Below are 17,161 nucleotides of genomic sequence, written 5' to 3' on the forward strand. Positions count from 1 at the left end.
GTGAGAAGGTGTCTCGGCGCGCGCGTGTCCTCTCTCTCTCCCTCTCTGGGTATCGTCGCTTCGTCGAGTCTCTTCCAGACGTTTTGGCGCCGTTAGCGTTGTTGCTTGAGGCGTATGCGCTCTCCCCTTCTGTTGAAGTTGCCGCGGGGCCGGCGTGTTCTTTCGCTGGCTTGCGTGACACGCGGCGCGCGCTTGGATTACGCGCTCTTTTGTGACACTGCCCCCCATTTTAAGAATATTATGCAATAATATTCAAGAAAACACAAAAGAAGCGCGCACAAAAGTCCACTACACGCGAGTCCGTAAGTCCATAAATCAGCCCACCACAATTCACACATCACTTCACTCGCGATACATCGAATACAAGCACAAGTCACACAGGTTCACTTGGATTACACAATAACACATCCCTCGCATAACATGTACACTTGTACTATACAATAATACATCTCTCACGTAACAATTACACTTGTACTATACAATAATACATATCTCGCGTAACAAGACAATCATAAGAAATATAACATGAGCAAAAAATTATACAAAACTATGACATGTTAGTTTACAGAACACAAACAAACACTATGTCCAAGTAACATAAATAAATATTCGGTGCACTCATTCAAAACACTTTGCACCACACACTAACGGTCAATGGTTCTTAAATTTGAACTTTCTGTCCTTGGTCTTTCGATAGTAGTGTTTCGCATGGTTATGGGTCCCGGTCGGTTTATTTTCGGAATTTAGTCTGGAAAGGGGCTGGAAAGGTCTTGCCTGGGCCTTCGCCCGAATTTGGAAGACAGCTGCCGCGTTGTTCGCGTCAGCAGTGGCTGGTTTTCCGCAAGCTTCTTCAATCGTCGATGGTTCGATCTTCGGCTCTTCTTCCAATGGTTTCGGATCGTCTGGGGCGCGAACTCCCTCGATGTTCCCTAGAATTAGGTCATACAGTGGGCTGTCCATGCAAAGCGCAGTGACATTCCCACTGTAATAGGGGGTATCGACCTCAATCTTGGCTTCAGGAAGCTTCCTAGTCGTACCATCGATCAGGAAAACTAAACTGGTTTCGCCCGTGAGCTCCTCGTCTTTTACTTGGTCCCTTCGCACGATTTCTGTGCTGGTGCCGGAATCTCGTAACACCGTGATTTGTTTGTCTGCCAATTTTCCGGCAAGTACGGGCATTCCCTTATCGGGAAATTCGGGGCGTTGGGTCATCACCGCATTAACAACCGGAATTCTTTTTCCGTCTCGTAGTTCTACAAAGCCGGCGTTTATGTCTTGGTGTTTTGGCGGGTCATTCACACAGGATGCCTGGGGAGCTTCCTTTACTTCGTTGCGACATGAATCGGCTTTGTGCCCCGTTCGCCCACATTTAAAACATTTAACCTCTTTGGGGCGTGTAAAATTGGTCCGACAATTGCTAGCATGATGGCCCAGTCGGTTACAAATATAATACCTCGGAACAGGCTTCTGAGGGTTTCTCCTTTCATCGGATGCCGGTTTCTTTGCGTCGTCTGGCTCCTCTTTTTGATCTTAGAGAGATTGGTGCCTCTCTGTGCTTCCAAAAATTGGTCTGCCAATTCCAACATATCTTGAACCGATTTAGCTTTCCTTTCTTTCAGATAGAGAGACAGGCTCGGGTGGCAACTGATGAGGAATTGCTCCTTGATCAGAAGCTCTCTAAGCGCACCGTAGTCCTGTGCAGTCTCTGAAAGTTCGCTCCACCTATCAAAATAGTGACTGAGCCACGCGGCAAATTGCGTGGCAGTCTCGCCATCGGCGGCCTTTCCAGTCCTAAACTTATCTCGGAAGCCTTCTACGGTGAACCTAAATCTCTTCAGTAAAGCAGCTTTCACCCTTCCATAATTAGAGGCATCGGTTGGCGTCAGCCTACGTACACACTAAGTGCTTCGCCACTCAAACACGTGCTCAAAGCAGTGGCCCATTGATCCTCTGGCCAATTCTGGCTTTAGCAACTGTCTCAAATCTGTGCAAGTAAGCATCCAGATCATCTTTTCTTTCATCGAATGCCACAAGCAGTTTGCTTGGGTTCAGACGGAAGCTAGTTTCTTCCCTTTCAGTGCTATCTACTGCACTGCTGCAAACGAAGTCGTTCGAGTTCTAACTCGTGCTGTCTTTGTCTTTCTCAGCTATTTCAGCTTCCCTCTGTCGCTCCTTCTCCTCTCTTTCTTCTTTTCGCTCCATCGCCTCTCTTTCGTCTTTGGCCCTTTCGGCCGCTAGCCTCTCTCTCTCTCTTTCTAAAGCTTCTTTTTCCTTCAGGCTAACCCACTTCCGTAGTTCCGCTCCGGAAAGACCCATCTTTTCACCAAGGGCAACTAATTTCACGAGATCCATAATGCCCTTCAAAAATCTAGCCGCGTGCAAAAAATATCTGCCTAGATTTCAACTATCGAACTGCTCTCTGCACACAAGTTAGCAAAACGTGGTGCAACACTCAAAATCGTTTACAATAGCAATGTAAACGACCCTAGGCTATTTCTCCCTACTATGGACACACAATTTGCACCAGAAAGGTCCTGTCGCGGACGCCAGAAATATTGTCACACACCCCGTGAACGAGGCGCAGACGCCGGACTAAATTCCAAAGCCGAATTATCAGCTTCCGAAAATAATCCCACGAAAGCAAGGACAATTAAGAATTGGCCCTCTGGTGAGCCAGCGAATGCCGGTTGCTGTCCAAAGACCGAGTCAGAGCCCAGAGTTGTCAAAACACAACAAAATATATTCTTTACACAAGGCAGTTACACACACACTTGCACACTTAGGCTAGACACAACACAATACAAATCAGATGGGTATTAACAAACACAATAAAATAATTAACGACAAGCACTAAGAGTCCAACACGTAAAGTACAAAATGAAAAGGAACACAAGTGTCCAATCGTATTCACCGTGTTGGTTGGTCTTGGAGTCGAATGATCTCGGCGTAGCTCGAGCAAATCTCGAAGACAGAACTTCTTTCGGAAATGCAGACGCTCGATGAACTCGTCGACTAGCTTGCCGGGGAATCCCCTTCTTCCGCAGTCGCTCGGTCTTCACGTTACATCACTTCACAGGTGCGGACTGAACTCTCTAAACTCCTGAATTCCTGAATTCCCTTAAACGATTCTCACACGGCGGTTATGTAGCTTCCACAGGCGTTCTCGAACATTCTTATCGGCGTCGTGATCTCGTAGCATGGCCAAAGCTTGGGAAGCTTCTACTCTTTTCTCGTACCTTCGATCGCCGCTGTCGGAGTGCTGAGGGGGGGGGGGGTGATGATGACTCATGCTGTTGGCGCGCTGTAGTTATCTCTCTCTCGACTCGCCGGGTGAGAAGGTGTCTCGGCGCGCGCGTGTCCTCTCTCTCTCTCTCTCCCTCTCTGGGTAACGTCGCTTCGTCGAGTCTCTTCCAGACGTTTTCGGCGCCGTTAGCGTTGTTGCTTGAGGCGTATGCGCTCTCCCCTTCTGTTGAAGTTGCCGCGGGGCCGGCGTGTTCTTTCGCTGGCTTGCGTGACACGCGGCGCGCGCTTGGATTACGCGCTCTTTTGTGACACATATCCTGCCTTCATTATCGCTAAGGCACGGGCGCTTGTGCTGGGAGCCCTGGTACGTCAAGATTCACGGCGAGCTATCCAGTTCATATGCCTACGAAAACATAAAGCTGAACATGAGGAAGCAGCCCGACTACTAGAAAATAACGTCGATAACGACAAGGGTGGCCATCATCATAAAGGAATGGATGTACGGACGAAACAGGAAAACCCAGTTTCGATAATTTATCTGGTGTAGCAGTAAAAAAGAAAAGACAAGAACAGGTCGGTTTTTTTTAATTTTGAATGGAAGAAAAAGAGCCCAGGATTTTAAAGTTCGACCTTGAGTAAACCGTTACTACGTGTCTGACATCACATGTTCTGTTCATACGTCATTGCGAATGGAAGAACGCGTCAATAAATCAGACATACAAAGCGATGCCTTCGGTCGCAATTTTGCCACGCTAGGTAAGCGGATAACTCTGCCGTTCGGTTTATTTTCTCCGCTAATGATTCATGTCCTTCCACCTTCGAAAGAAAGCAATTTAAAGGTTTCGAGTTTTTGCTTTACATGTCGAGATACAATTTTGCTCGCCTGAAAAGCAAATTTTCTCTTGACGGGGTGTGTATTTTAGCATGCTTTAATCGTGGTAGTCGTTCGTATTGCCGGTAGGGTTCAGCGTTTCCAGTTTTTAATTTCCGAAATATCGGTGTACATTTTTTTTGTTTATTGGCACTATGAAGTTTTCCAAAGTGACAAACAAACAGGGCACGAAAATCTTGCCGCACTTGTCAGAAATTGTCAGCTTCCCTCTCCTCTGCTATTCGCCCGTCTCGTTTTCGGCGTAATGGCACGCAGAACGAACACAAATAGGGAAGGTTACATGTTGCTATGGTAACAAGATGACACGTGGTGACGACTTCGCCCGTGCAGCTGCGCGCCGATCGCCGTCTGAGCTCTCCGTAAAATTAGCTTTGACTGACCTTCTCCCCTTGACACATAATCCCGTGCTAAAACAAGAAAAAGAAACAAAAACATAAAAAACGGGAATTTCTAAACCCTACTCGCATGCTAAACATGTCCGTGCAATATTAGAAAATGGTCTCCTAATGCACAGACCATTTTCCCGCGCGAGGGTCGTTGCATTAGTACTATTATAATGGTTTTGCAACGGTATTGACTGACAAAAATTCAGCTGTGTCAGGACCAGCTTGAAAAACACGGAGTAAATTATAGAGGCTCGCAAGTTTGACACATAGTGTCAGCTCGCAGTTGTGCAGGAGAGCTTTCACCCCGATGCTGACACAAAGGTTCACAGTGGAGACGCCTGGCGAATGCAGCTTGTCTGCTTCCGGCGCCGAGCGACTGTACATCCCTCACCGACCCTGCCGGCAAGCAGGGTTCATGTCATATTTTTATAGATGTCGCGATGTTAAGCTGAGTCTTAGAGCTCGTTGGTAGCTACACTTGGTGGAACAGCGTGTTTTCTGCTAGTGGTGCGTATATTTCTTATCACGTGAGAGATAGAATTTGTGCTTTTATAATTGATTATACCATCAAATACCAACCCGATGATTAGTGGTATACCGTTATTATTACCAGCTTTCATTTTTACACATGCAGAATACTTCCTCTAGGTCCCAAAGTTAGGTAAGTCTGTGTTAGTCCGCAATGACTTGTTTGATGACTGCCTATTCCCCTTCTTTGTGGTTTTCAGAAGATGATGGAGGAAGACGACATTGTCATCACTGGCTTCTCGGCCTACTTCCCGCAAGCTGACCATCTCGTTGAATTTAAGGAGAAGTTGTATGCGGGTACTGACTTCGTCACAGAAGATGACGCTCGTTGGCCTCGAGGTATATATGCCTTGTTTGGAGCCCTCATAGTCGTTACCATTTACCGCATAAGCATGTTGAACCAAGGGCTAGTGCTTTCGTGAAAAACTGCCCCGAGTTCTAGCGCGACATTTTCGCCATACTTCTTCCTTGCTAGAAGAATATATTCTGGGGCGTGACGTGCCAATACTACATTATGATTACGATGATGGCCATAGTAGGGGACTCTGGAAGAATTTTGACCATCTGGAGTACTTTAACGTGTACCTGAATATCACTACTCCGGCGTTTTTGCATTTTGCCGCCATAGAAATAAGGCCGCCGAGGTCGCAACCTTGCCCACGCCCTCGAGGTTAGCGGTGTAACGCCATAACCACTGCACCATCGCCGCAAGGTCCTATTTGTTATTTATTTCCATTTGCATAAGACCATAGGGAGACTGGGAGCTTACTACTATCGTTCAACGGAGAACTGTATAATAATTGCATTCTAGCGGCGCTCACATACGGGACAGAAACTTGGTGGTTAGCAGAATATCCCGACAGCAAGTTAAGGACCGCACCAGCAGAGATGGAACAAAAAATGTTAGGCGTAGCGCTAGCAAACAGGAAGAGATTCGTGTTGATCAGAGAGCAAACGCAGATAGGCGATAGCCTAGTTGATATTGAGATCAAAATGAAGATGGGCAAGCCTTGTAATGCGTGGAGGAGATAACCGGTGGACCACTAGTGTTACAGAAGGGGTGCCAAGGGTAGGGAAGTGCAGTCGAGGACGGCCGAAAATTAGGTGGGAATGGTGAAATTAGGAAATATTCAGGCGCATGTTGGTATCACCTAGCGCAACATAGGAGTATTCCATAGGTTCAGATGGCTGGGAGAGGCCTTCATGCTGCAATGGACATAAAGAATAAGCTGATGATGATCACAGAGAGTTTTATACCAGCGTTTAAAACCAAACGTAAACGCATGATGTACGTAAAAAAATTGCCTTGTCCTCACTGTCCATGCTCCGAACGGTATTCGGTTCCCAAGGTAGACGTAAGCTATACTAACGTACGTTGTTTGGTGCTCTTGCTTATTGCTTTTCTTTTGTCTCCCGAGTAGAAAAAGAAACGAAAAAACTAAATTGGGGGAAGCCCGCACCACCGCATGGTATAACGGGCATAAGTCCAATAATAAAATAAATGAATAGGAGTTGCTATAGCAACTCAAGGGAAATTTAAAAAGAAAAACCAACTAAAAATAAAGACGGGGGCAAAGCCTGTTGGCTGACGCAAAATGAACTGGCTTAGATACGGAGTCCGTGATTTCAATCAATCAATCAAGTTTATTTTCACTCTGTAGAAGATACAGAAAGAAGGACTGTGACAAAAAGCTGTTTGTCAGAACAGCTTGACTAGGTCACAGCCCCATAGAAAAATTTCGGAGCGGTATCAGCACTACCGTAAAATAAATGAAAGAAAAATTGACACTTTACAGACAGCGAAGTAAAATAGGGCACACACTAAGGTATGAAAATGTAAATAATGTTAATAGAGAAAAGTTTAAGCAATCGTCATAAAAATAAATACAAAACAGTTTCTTAGAGAAAATGAATGTCTGAAATGCGATCAAAATACAAATATCTAGCTTACATACGCTGAAAATACAATTTGTTACAAACAGTTACATACAAGCAGATGAGCCAATTCGATACGATTATGGTTATGAAAAATGAGACAAGGTTTGTAATGAAACAGGTATTAAGTAGAAATTTCAGAGCTATACATCACCGCATATAACTTGCGGATATCCAGATATGAACAATTAAACAAGTCAAAATTGTTAAGGTCATAGTGATTCAGAAGAAAGGGAAGAGTGTAAGACAAGCGCTCTTTTCCGGAGTTTAATCGTGCTGTGTCTACCTCCCAATTTTCTCCATGACGCGTGGGATAATTTAAATGCCTAATTCCTAAGTTGGCCAAAACGCGCAAATTTGTTATGTTCTTACGAGTTTCTAATTTGAATTTCCTGCTTAACGTATAATTGTATGTCTGGTGTACTTTGACTATTCCTGAACTGCAGAATAAAGCATTAGTAGATGCCGCAAAATGCGCACTGAAAATATGCCTAATACATTTTTTCTGAACTAAGTATATTTGATTAAGATTAGTGACCGTCGTTGTACCCCATACTAGTTGGCAATAATTTAAACGAGAGCTAAAGAGCGAATGATAGAGCAGAAGCTTGATTCATTTTGGAAGTTTCGAAGCCAACCAATTACACCTGTCACCTGAGCTAATTTTGGCAGGACATGTCTTACGTGGCAATCCCAGGACATATTGGCGGAAAAAGATATGCCCAGACATTTAAAATGGTGAACCATTTCAATAGTCTGAGTACCCAGTACTATGTCTTGATGAGGTGGAATAATTTACTTTTTTGGTCGGAATATAACAGCTTTTGTTTTATTTTCGCTAATACGCATAGCATTTGCTGCTGACCATCTCTCTAGCATTTTCATTGTGTGATTACAAGTTCTTATAAGCTCGTGAATATCATGTCCTGAATAAAGTATGCTGGTAACATCAGCATATATTATATATTTGGCCTCGCAAATAATATTTACAATGTCATTAAGATAGATGTTAAATAATAGTGGGCCTAGAATACTGCCCTGTGGCACTCCACAAAACAAAGGTTTCACTCCGGAAATAGAGTCGCTTATCTGAACGACCTGCTGTCTGTTTGACAAATAAGATTCAATAAGCGCTAAGGCGTGTCCACGAATGCCATAGCAATGCAATTTATTTAACAATATTTTATGGTTTACTAAATCGAAGGCCTTTGAAAAATCTATAAAAATACCAAGAACGAGCGCCTTGTTTTAAATTGTCTAAGAATATGCTCTTTTTGCTCTAGCAGCGCCAGTTCAACTGATTTATTTTCCCGAAAACCAAATTTATTAGGTGTAAATAAATTATATTTATCAATGAAACTTGATAATCGAGTGTGCAGAATTTTTTCGAAGGCCTTTGAGAACACAGGCAAGATAGACACCGGTCTATAATTGCCAAAGTTATTTCGGTCACCTTTTTATAAAGCACGGTCACTTTTGCTATTTGCATATTTAAAGGAAAAACAGAGTTTGTTAAACAAATGTTAAAGATATCTGCTAAAATCGCCGCGATAACATCAGACACGTCTTTGACAGGACGTATTTGAATTCTGTCAGTATCACAACTGGCGCTATTTTTTATGCTTTTTATTGTTGGTAAGACTTCGTGGGTTGTGACAGGAGGCAAGTACAGTGATTGAGCGTTATGAACACTTACGTATTCGCACGCATCTGCCGGATTTCCGGTCGTTATCATATCAGTGAAAAAATTATTAAATGCGTCAGCCAATTCTGATCCATCCATATCTTTACCGTTTACCTCCAGTTTTGAAACAAGGGCGGTAAAGTGGCCGCGCTGAAGAAGTGTGTTTAACCTAGACCACAGTACGTCAGAACGATTGCCAGAAACTTCAAGATATGTGGATTGATAGCGAGTTCTCGCGATCGCAAGCGTTTTCTAAGTTTGTTGCGATAACACTTGAAGGCCAGCCAGTCCTCCGGTAAACGAGTATGTAGGAATGTTTGGTAAAGTTTATCTCTTGTTTTCATTTGATGACGCATCTCAGGCGTTATCCATGGTTTTCGTGTCTTACGATTTAATCTGCGCTCTTTTAGCGGAAACTTCAAATGATACAATCGCTTGAAAATTGCAATAAGTTTGTCGTAAGCATTGTTTGCGTCTACAAATTTTCTTACATCGCTCCAATCTGCCTCCAATAGACTGTTACGAAATGCACTGAGCGCCACATCTGTAATTAACTGAAACTAATTATTCGAAACTTTGCTGTACCTTGTGTCAACAGCTCTGACACAAGGCCGTCTTTGCTCATAAAAATATGGGAAGATGGTCACTGATGAGACGACAAAACGCCTGACCTAATATTTTCTCTGACAAATTTGTAATAAAAGGATCTAGGACTGACTCGCATTCAAGTGCCACTCTCGTGGGTATGTTAATTGTGTTTATGAAACCATTAGACAGTACGATAGCGTTAAAGTCACGGCTAACAGAGCTTGTAGAACTCACGTCAACATTGAAGTCTCCCCCAGCAATTAATGTATATTTATTTTCTGTAATAAATGACACGAGTTGATCATAAAAACCAAGAAACGTTGCAATATCGCCATTTGGTGGTCGATAACAAACTGAAAACACGTTATTGTTCGCACGTACACAAAGCATTTCATAATCAGGGGTTGTCTGGGTAAAGTAATCCAACAGCTGACATTCAATGTTTTCGCAAACTAACAAAGCCACGACCGTGCATGCGATTTATATAAAATGTCCTGTAATTGGACAGCCTAAAGACGTCGCATTCATTAGTGCTCCAAATTTCAGTCAGCATTATGGCGGAGTATTGGAATGAAAATTCAGTGAAAAACTCTTCTAGGCACGATACCTTATTTCTAATCGACCTCGCATTTAGGTGCACACATCTACATGAATTAGAAGGTAGCTGACGTACAATATCGTTCAGGTCATTTGGCAGATAATTGCGGTGATGGGTCATCTAAGTCATTTTGCAAAGTGACATAACGGGGATTAAATTGTCTACAGTAGGTTAAGGTCAGCATAGCTCCTAATGTGAACAGCAGGTGCTCCTTTCGTTTTCCGGACCAGAACTTTACCGTGGCTGTACCAGACGTATTCGTAGCCTTTATCCTTAGCCGTTTTCTTTGATGCTCGGAGCAGTTCCCGGTGGTGCTGCGTCAGATTTCTTGAATGAAAACAATTGGGTCGGACTGTTTCAAGTTACTTTTGTTTGTTAACCAAGCATCCCTTGTTTGTTGCTGAACAAAGCCAACAATTATTCCTGGTATTGTTTGTGGTCTTGCTGGTAGCCTATGAACAGATACCACGTCCGATTCGACCACATGGGTAACCTTAAGTTTGTCAGCGACTGTATTTAGGGATGCAATCACGGACCCCATGAATTTCCAAGTTCAGCCTTCTGCTTCTGTATTGTTCATTTGTCTGTCGCTCAAGATCACTTTGTCCGGTTGCGCGAGTAGCCGCTCTTGCCTCTAGTTCTGCAACCTTCTTTCTTAGCTCTTTAATTTCGTTGTCCTGGCGATTGATAGTTTTTTCAAGATCGTCAAATTTGTTTGACATGAACTGTAGACTGTGCTCCATCTTTTGAACCTTTTCTGTCAAAATCGGAAGACTTTCAAGCTTGTTATTAATGGAAAGAAGAATTGCTTTCATATCTGAACCATCTTGGTTGCTACTTTGCTTTCATATCTGAACCATCTTGGTTGTTACTTTCGACTGAAGCTGATCCCGGACTACGACAGAGCGCACACCGCCAAGTTTCCTTCTGTGTAGCATTTTTTCACTTGAAAGACTTTTCTATGATTGCTGCACACTTTCCTAAATGATACATGCGACGACATTCACTACACTCTACAGCACAGAACGGAAGAATCAGAACAGATTTGAACGGAAGAATCAGAACAAGTATATTACACTAAGCTCCTGAGCTATTAAGTTGAAAGGAGCTTCGGCAGTGATGCAAAGTTATCGTGCCTGCCAATTTATGTCATTATGAGCTACAACAAGATGCTCCAAAAAGAAGCCGTGTGCATATCAGCAACCTCAAGGTTCCGGCTGGCCAGATGTTTTGACGGTGCCCTGCTTGCGAGGAGGAGGGCAATACAGGAGCTGCCCGGGTAATTGTCATCCTGGATAGTTACTGCATGAGTGGCTTATACATGGCGTTAAGACGAGAAAACTATTACAAAAGGCAGCAGAAAGCATGTGAAGTACTGTGGAAGGTAACGAGAAAAGGAAAAGAAGGCAGAGGATAAAAAAAGAACAGGAAGACAATGGGGATGAAGCATGCAGTTAGCGCCATCGATCACGGCGAAGCCCCACCATATATAGTTGGCTTAAACAGTGCAGATGGCATGAAACAAACATGCAAAAGTAATGTGAAGCAGGGAAAATGAGTTAGGCGAGAGGCGTTAGTTGGCATCAGGGATAACGAAACAGGTAGGAGAGGGAGACGAAGAGACGGAAAAATCATAACGTGCAAGAGTTGCAGGAGCCGGGCCCGTGACTTTTTAGATGTTAAAGAGCCGGATGGGCGTCGGGCGATAGGGATGCGGTGCGGACAGAGGCGTGCAATTAAGACACGATGCGTGCGGCGCGTGGACACGAAGTAAAATATTGTGTGTCGTCGGTGCCAATTACACCGCACGCGCATAAGGAAGCAGCACTCAGAATAAATCTGTGTAAGTAAAATTGAAAGTGGCCGTGCCGCGTAAATAGGCGTGTCAAGAGTCGGTTAGGGGGGAACCAGCGCGGAGTATCATAAACACTTCGCACCCAGTTATACAAACTCGTGTTAGTGCCCTCGCGCTGCCAGCAACAATGCCAAAAGGCCATGTCGAGTCAGGCCGGCGGTTACCGCGGAAGACGCAGCCGAGTCTGCAAGCCCATTCCCCACCACGCCCCGATGGTCTGGGACGTGATAAAGGAAGATCTGATGCCCCCTAAGGGCCTGCAGTCGGAACGCTTTCTTAAAATACTACACGCGCGCGTCCCTAACGCTTTGGTGAGACAGTGCTGTTAACAGCGAACGGCAATCACTGTATGTATACGTACATTGCCGTCGATTGCTGCGTAGAGCGCGCGAACGGCCGTCTTTGCTAGGCGGGGCAACACCTGGCGGCGGTTTCTGGGTGCGAAATAGCGTGCCCAAAAGCATGCGCGAGCTGATAAGCATGCAAACTGGCGCGTGTGGCATTTAACCAGAAGTGATGTTCCTGAGCGCCTTTATCTCGAACAGTACGTGAGCGCGCTTGATTTGTTGCGAAAGACCGGCTCGCGTTATCAGCCCATACGTTTCATTCATAATCATACTGTGGCAAATGCGGTGCGGCAAGTGCCCTCAAGCCGATTGCAGATTTGGGTAAGAAATGGCGTTTTTCAACGTGGCCACTCGTCTTAAGTAGTTTTCGATGTTTATTAGGCCACGCATGCTCCTGGGCACACTATGTCGGACTCAGAAACTGCCGCCAGGTGTCGTGCTCGCGCGCTCTACACAGTAGTGGACGGCACTGTACACCGGCATTGGCACGCAGGGAATCTACAAACGCGAGCGCATCGGCGAAGGCAACAGACTCATCACTGTACGCGCTAGTCGCATTCTCCACGCGAAACTTGCGCACAGTGGTGATTAGACGACGGTTTGGGTCAAACGCAACGTACGCCGCGCCCGCCGAGGTGCTCGTTAAAGATGTCGTCGGTGTAGATATGATAGTCCGGGGCACGCGAAATATAAGCGGCCTGAGAAGGGGTCAGGTGGTCGAACGGAAAACGGCAAATCTCACGCGTCCATCCGAGTGAGATTGAACGGGCGTTCAACGGCGCTCGGATATAAAGTGCCCTGGCCATAATGGGTGACTTGGCGGAGGATAAACAGTGAAATCTCCGCATCGAGCCTGTCCAGCTCCACAGTAAGTGGCGGACAGTTTGCCAGTATGTGCAGCGCCGAGGCTCTGGTGGTGTGATAAGCGCCCGTCAACGCCACCAGAATCGAGCGCCGCACTGACAGCACTCGGGTGGTGAGGTGCGACTTTGGGAAAGCGGGCCACCAGACGGGGGACGCGTATGCAACCGCAGGAAACAGAAGCTGCCTGTATAAGCGCCGTATAATCACGGTATGTAGCGTGAGATGCAGGCGAATGAAATTGATCAATCGCGCGACCAATACCTCGGATTTAGTCTTGAGATTATCAGCATGGGCATGGAAATTTAGTTTGTCATCAAAGACCACACCGAAGAGTTTATTGTGGTCCTTGTGTTTGAGGAAGGCGCCGTCTAACCTAATAGACGGACGGCGCTTGGATGTACCAATGTGCCTATTGTTGACGAAGACGAAAAATGACTTTTGTTGACTGATTTTGACCTTGTTTTGTCGGCCCCAACTGCAAACCAAGGTGAGCACAGATTCTGCCAGAGCCTACAGTTGCACGCGCGACGACCCGGAAAGGAGTACGATAGTGTCATCCGCATACGCCTGAATGTGTACGCCCTGCGGGAGGTGGAGGTCGAGCAGGGAGTAAATTACCAGATTCCAAAGCAGGGGGCTAATCGGCGAGCCCTGCGGACTGCCAATGGACAGACGGGCCGACACTTCCCCCGCATTCGCGCGAGACACCACCCTTGACCAGTCAGGAATAACTTCAGCCGGTGGTAGAGGTTCGCGGGGCATTGGTGTTGGCGTCGGAAGAAGAGACACGCGTCATGCCACGCGCTATCAAATGCTCCGGTGAAGTCTCAAAAGATTAAGACTGCCGGAGTCTTCGTCGCTTTTAGCGCGCACAGCCGCTGCTTCAGGGCGTGCAGGGCCAGAGGGGCGCTCCACACATGGGTAAAGCCGAATTGGTGTGCGTGTAGGAGGTTACAGGAAATTAAGAAATAATAAAGTCTGGAATTTAGTAAGCATTCCAAAACCTTGCTCATGACAATGGGTCGATAAGCGGAAGGTATGTGAGGGGCATGGCAGGGCTTTGGAATTAAGATGACACGACCTACCTTCCAAACACAGGAAAAGTGGCCCAATCAGAGGGCTGCGTTCAAGATGAGTATAAAAAAGTGGGGATGCAAATTATATAAATTTCGCGCAAACTTGGCGGTGAGCCCGTCCAGCCCTGGCGCCGCACGCGGGTGCGTCTAACGTACGTAATAGTACGTCCGTTAAGAAATAGCGTCGTTAAGAAGTAGCGTCGTAGAGCATGGCGGCATACAGGGCTCCGGCTTTAGCGCGAATTGTCGTAATGGCTGCGCTCACGCTGTCGTTGATTGCCAGTAACTGTTAAAATGAGATTTGGTTTACTCTAAGCTGTCATGAAACGCTAGTTATGAGCGCATAGTGCATCCAATTTTATCAGTCGTTCGAGCGATTCCGGCGTCCGGAGGCCTAACCAGACGCGTCGCCATAGAAATGGCATGAAGGTTGCTAATGCATTGTCTTGACATGTTTGGCACGATCCCCAAGTTGATGCCTTCTCTTTCAACGACCTGCTTACATTGCGTTTCCCTACGGTGCACTAAGCGTTTTGAAGGAACAGGCGCCGTAACATCCCACGCAGGTGCTTCCGTTTACCTTAGGTAAGGCGAGAAACACAATTCTAAAACTATCTAGTAATACCATATGCGGCGACGGAACAAGTTCGATTACACGGTCTGAAAGAGATCAAAGGATAGAAAAGACTGGAAGGTTAACCAAGAATATCTCGTATAGCTACCCTATGCTGTGGGAAGGGTAAAAGAGATAAAATAGAAATAGGGTAAACAGAAAAAAAAGCTGAGGAAAGAAGTGCCTGAGCCTGTATATTATATGTGTGAGCGCTTCTCTGTCGAGTGTCAAAGTTCCACAAAGCCACACACAGTGACGCCGTGTGCCATACAAAGCCACTCAGCGTCACGCAGCACGGCTTGACATAGTCACAGTCTGTCGCGCAATCTGCTTACAATAAAAAAATGGCAGTGGAGACCAGTGTCAAAACATCTATATTTGTGAGAGTGTACAACTGTCCATCTGACCTAGCGTGAAACACTAGGTCATTAAACTAGTTCAAGAATATAACAAAATCATTCCACAGTCTGTTTTTCTTTAACGTCTCCTAAATATCAGCTTGGCAGGCCGACATAAAATACGACGCCGCGTTACCAAATTAAATACTTGATAGGAATGAGTGGGCTCCATTGAGCGAAATGCTGCGCCTAGGGAGAGCAGATGTATCCAGAAAGTATCCAGCAGAAAAATAATTGCGGTGTCGTTTTCGAAACGCAGACAAGTTAGCTAGATGTCTCTCATACTCCTCATGTAGAAAAACAAGTCACGGCTCTGCCAGCCGTTGTTGGCTTATGTTGCAACGTCGTGAAATAAAGCAGTTTTTAATGATTGGTAGAAATTACATTTCTTTGTTATGTTTCCTCCTTCTATATTAGCTGGCAGACCACGTTTGCGAAAGCGTTCGTAAATAGCGGTGCATCCGCGTCTCTGCTTCAAACGAACAGCGAGCTGAACGTTTATATTGCGACATCTATGCCCTTGTCGTTCGTCGACAGGGAGACAAGATAATTGACGCCAGGGAAACTCGCTATACGTTCCAGAAATTTCTGCTGGGGCTTTTATAGCAGCCGGTGACAAAGATAGCCAAAGGCTGCGTGTTGCGTACACGTGATATTTTCTGATTGTCATGCACATTCAGTGTGCACCTGTCTCTTATCTTATTGCACCTTATGACCTGGACTATTCGTCAGCTAGGAACATACGTCAACCTCTGACCTGGACTTGGCCGGACGACGACTCACAATGTGCCAAAAGACCGCTATATAAGACGAGGGTAAACTTTAGCTGCATCCTCTTTCTTGGGGAAAAATCTCGACCCATAATTCCAGTTTATACGGTAATATATTTTCCTCAGTAAAATCAGTTGCAGAGCAGAGTTAATTCTGGCCTTTTTATTTCTACAATGTGATCGAATTCCAGAGAACGGAAAGTAAATCAAAGAATTGCAAACAATTAACTGGCAAAGGAAGAGGAAGGGTGCTTGACTTTATTTCCTAAGAAACCAAAAGACCAAATAGACATGCATGACACCACTGCAAAAATTTCACAGTAATCACGCTTACTATAAACGACAATCTTTTATTGTGAAGCAATACGTATATGGTGATCTTTCATCAAGGTCACACACGGCGATAGTAGATTTTTAGGTTCGAACTGTAACATGAATTTGCCCATTATAAATCCGGCAAACTATTGCTACAATATTTAACTCGACCTAATATTGTCTGTAATACTCAAAAATAATGAGAATAGATCTTGTAGTAAATAATGCCTCAAAGTTGAAATCAAACAATTTCTTGGTTTTGTCAGCAGTGTGCAGTGATTAGCTAGCTAACTGAGCAGATTTAAAATAGTCAATATGTGCTATCTATGCCGTAAGGGTCCATTTAGTGTGAGTCACGTGATCGTACGATAATTTGGGGGTGATGTGTCCGCTGGGCATTAAGCACATTAAGGAGATGTGCCTTAATGACCAGCGGACACAGCACCCCCCCCAACCAAATCCGAAGTTGGCTAAAAACGCCGCATGCAGTAGCGGCGCCTTAATCGATAAGCGGCACATGGGAAGGCAAGAAGACGTGGCTTAGACAGGTAGTTATAGCAGACAAGAAAATAAGGAATTGAGATTTATTGTGTGAGAAGCGATATTAATCAATACAAGAAATCGGGCCAGTTAGTATTAGTAGGCGATATGAATGCGCACATGGAAGAGGGTTTAGACGGCTATACTGATTACAACGGTTATGTAGTGCTGAATCTGTGCTATGAACGGACCCTTGTGGTAGTTAACAGGGAGAATAAGGGTAATGAATAGGTGACGTGGCCAATGCGGTAACAGGCATTCATGTATCGCCTACGCCTTGGTCTCAGAAACGGTCTGAGAATGACTAGACCAATTGATGATAGATGACCATAGAAATAATAGCCTGGGTAGAAATCACAAACGTTTAGCATTCGAATTTGGGGGTGATACTAGCGCTAGACACAAACGAATAGCACCAGAATTTCTAAAAATGAATAAGCGCAAATAACAGAGATCGCAAGGATCATACACAAGAAAATGAAGGCGTTTCGTACAACAGTCTCGGAATATAAGGAAATGATAGGCGTTA

At 45.1% G+C, this 17,161-nt stretch overlaps 1 protein-coding gene across 1 annotated transcript in view; it reads left to right on the forward strand.

Annotated features, from left to right (window-relative positions):
• Positions 1-4,831: 4,831 nt before the first annotated feature.
• LOC125944237 (fatty acid synthase-like) overlaps positions 4,832-17,161 on the forward strand; it is a 92,281-nt gene continuing 79,951 nt past the window's right edge. Inside the window, exons 1-2 of the mRNA XM_049664567.1 lie at positions 4,832-5,028; positions 5,250-5,388. Coding sequence (XP_049520524.1) covers positions 5,253-5,388 — 136 coding nt within the window. The 5' untranslated portion in view covers positions 4,832-5,028; positions 5,250-5,252. The remainder of the gene's footprint in view (positions 5,029-5,249; positions 5,389-17,161) is intronic.

The sequence above is a fragment of the Dermacentor silvarum genome, chromosome 3, assembly GCF_013339745.2.
Source record: "Dermacentor silvarum isolate Dsil-2018 chromosome 3, BIME_Dsil_1.4, whole genome shotgun sequence".
Lineage (NCBI taxonomy): Eukaryota > Metazoa > Arthropoda > Arachnida > Ixodida > Ixodidae > Dermacentor > Dermacentor silvarum.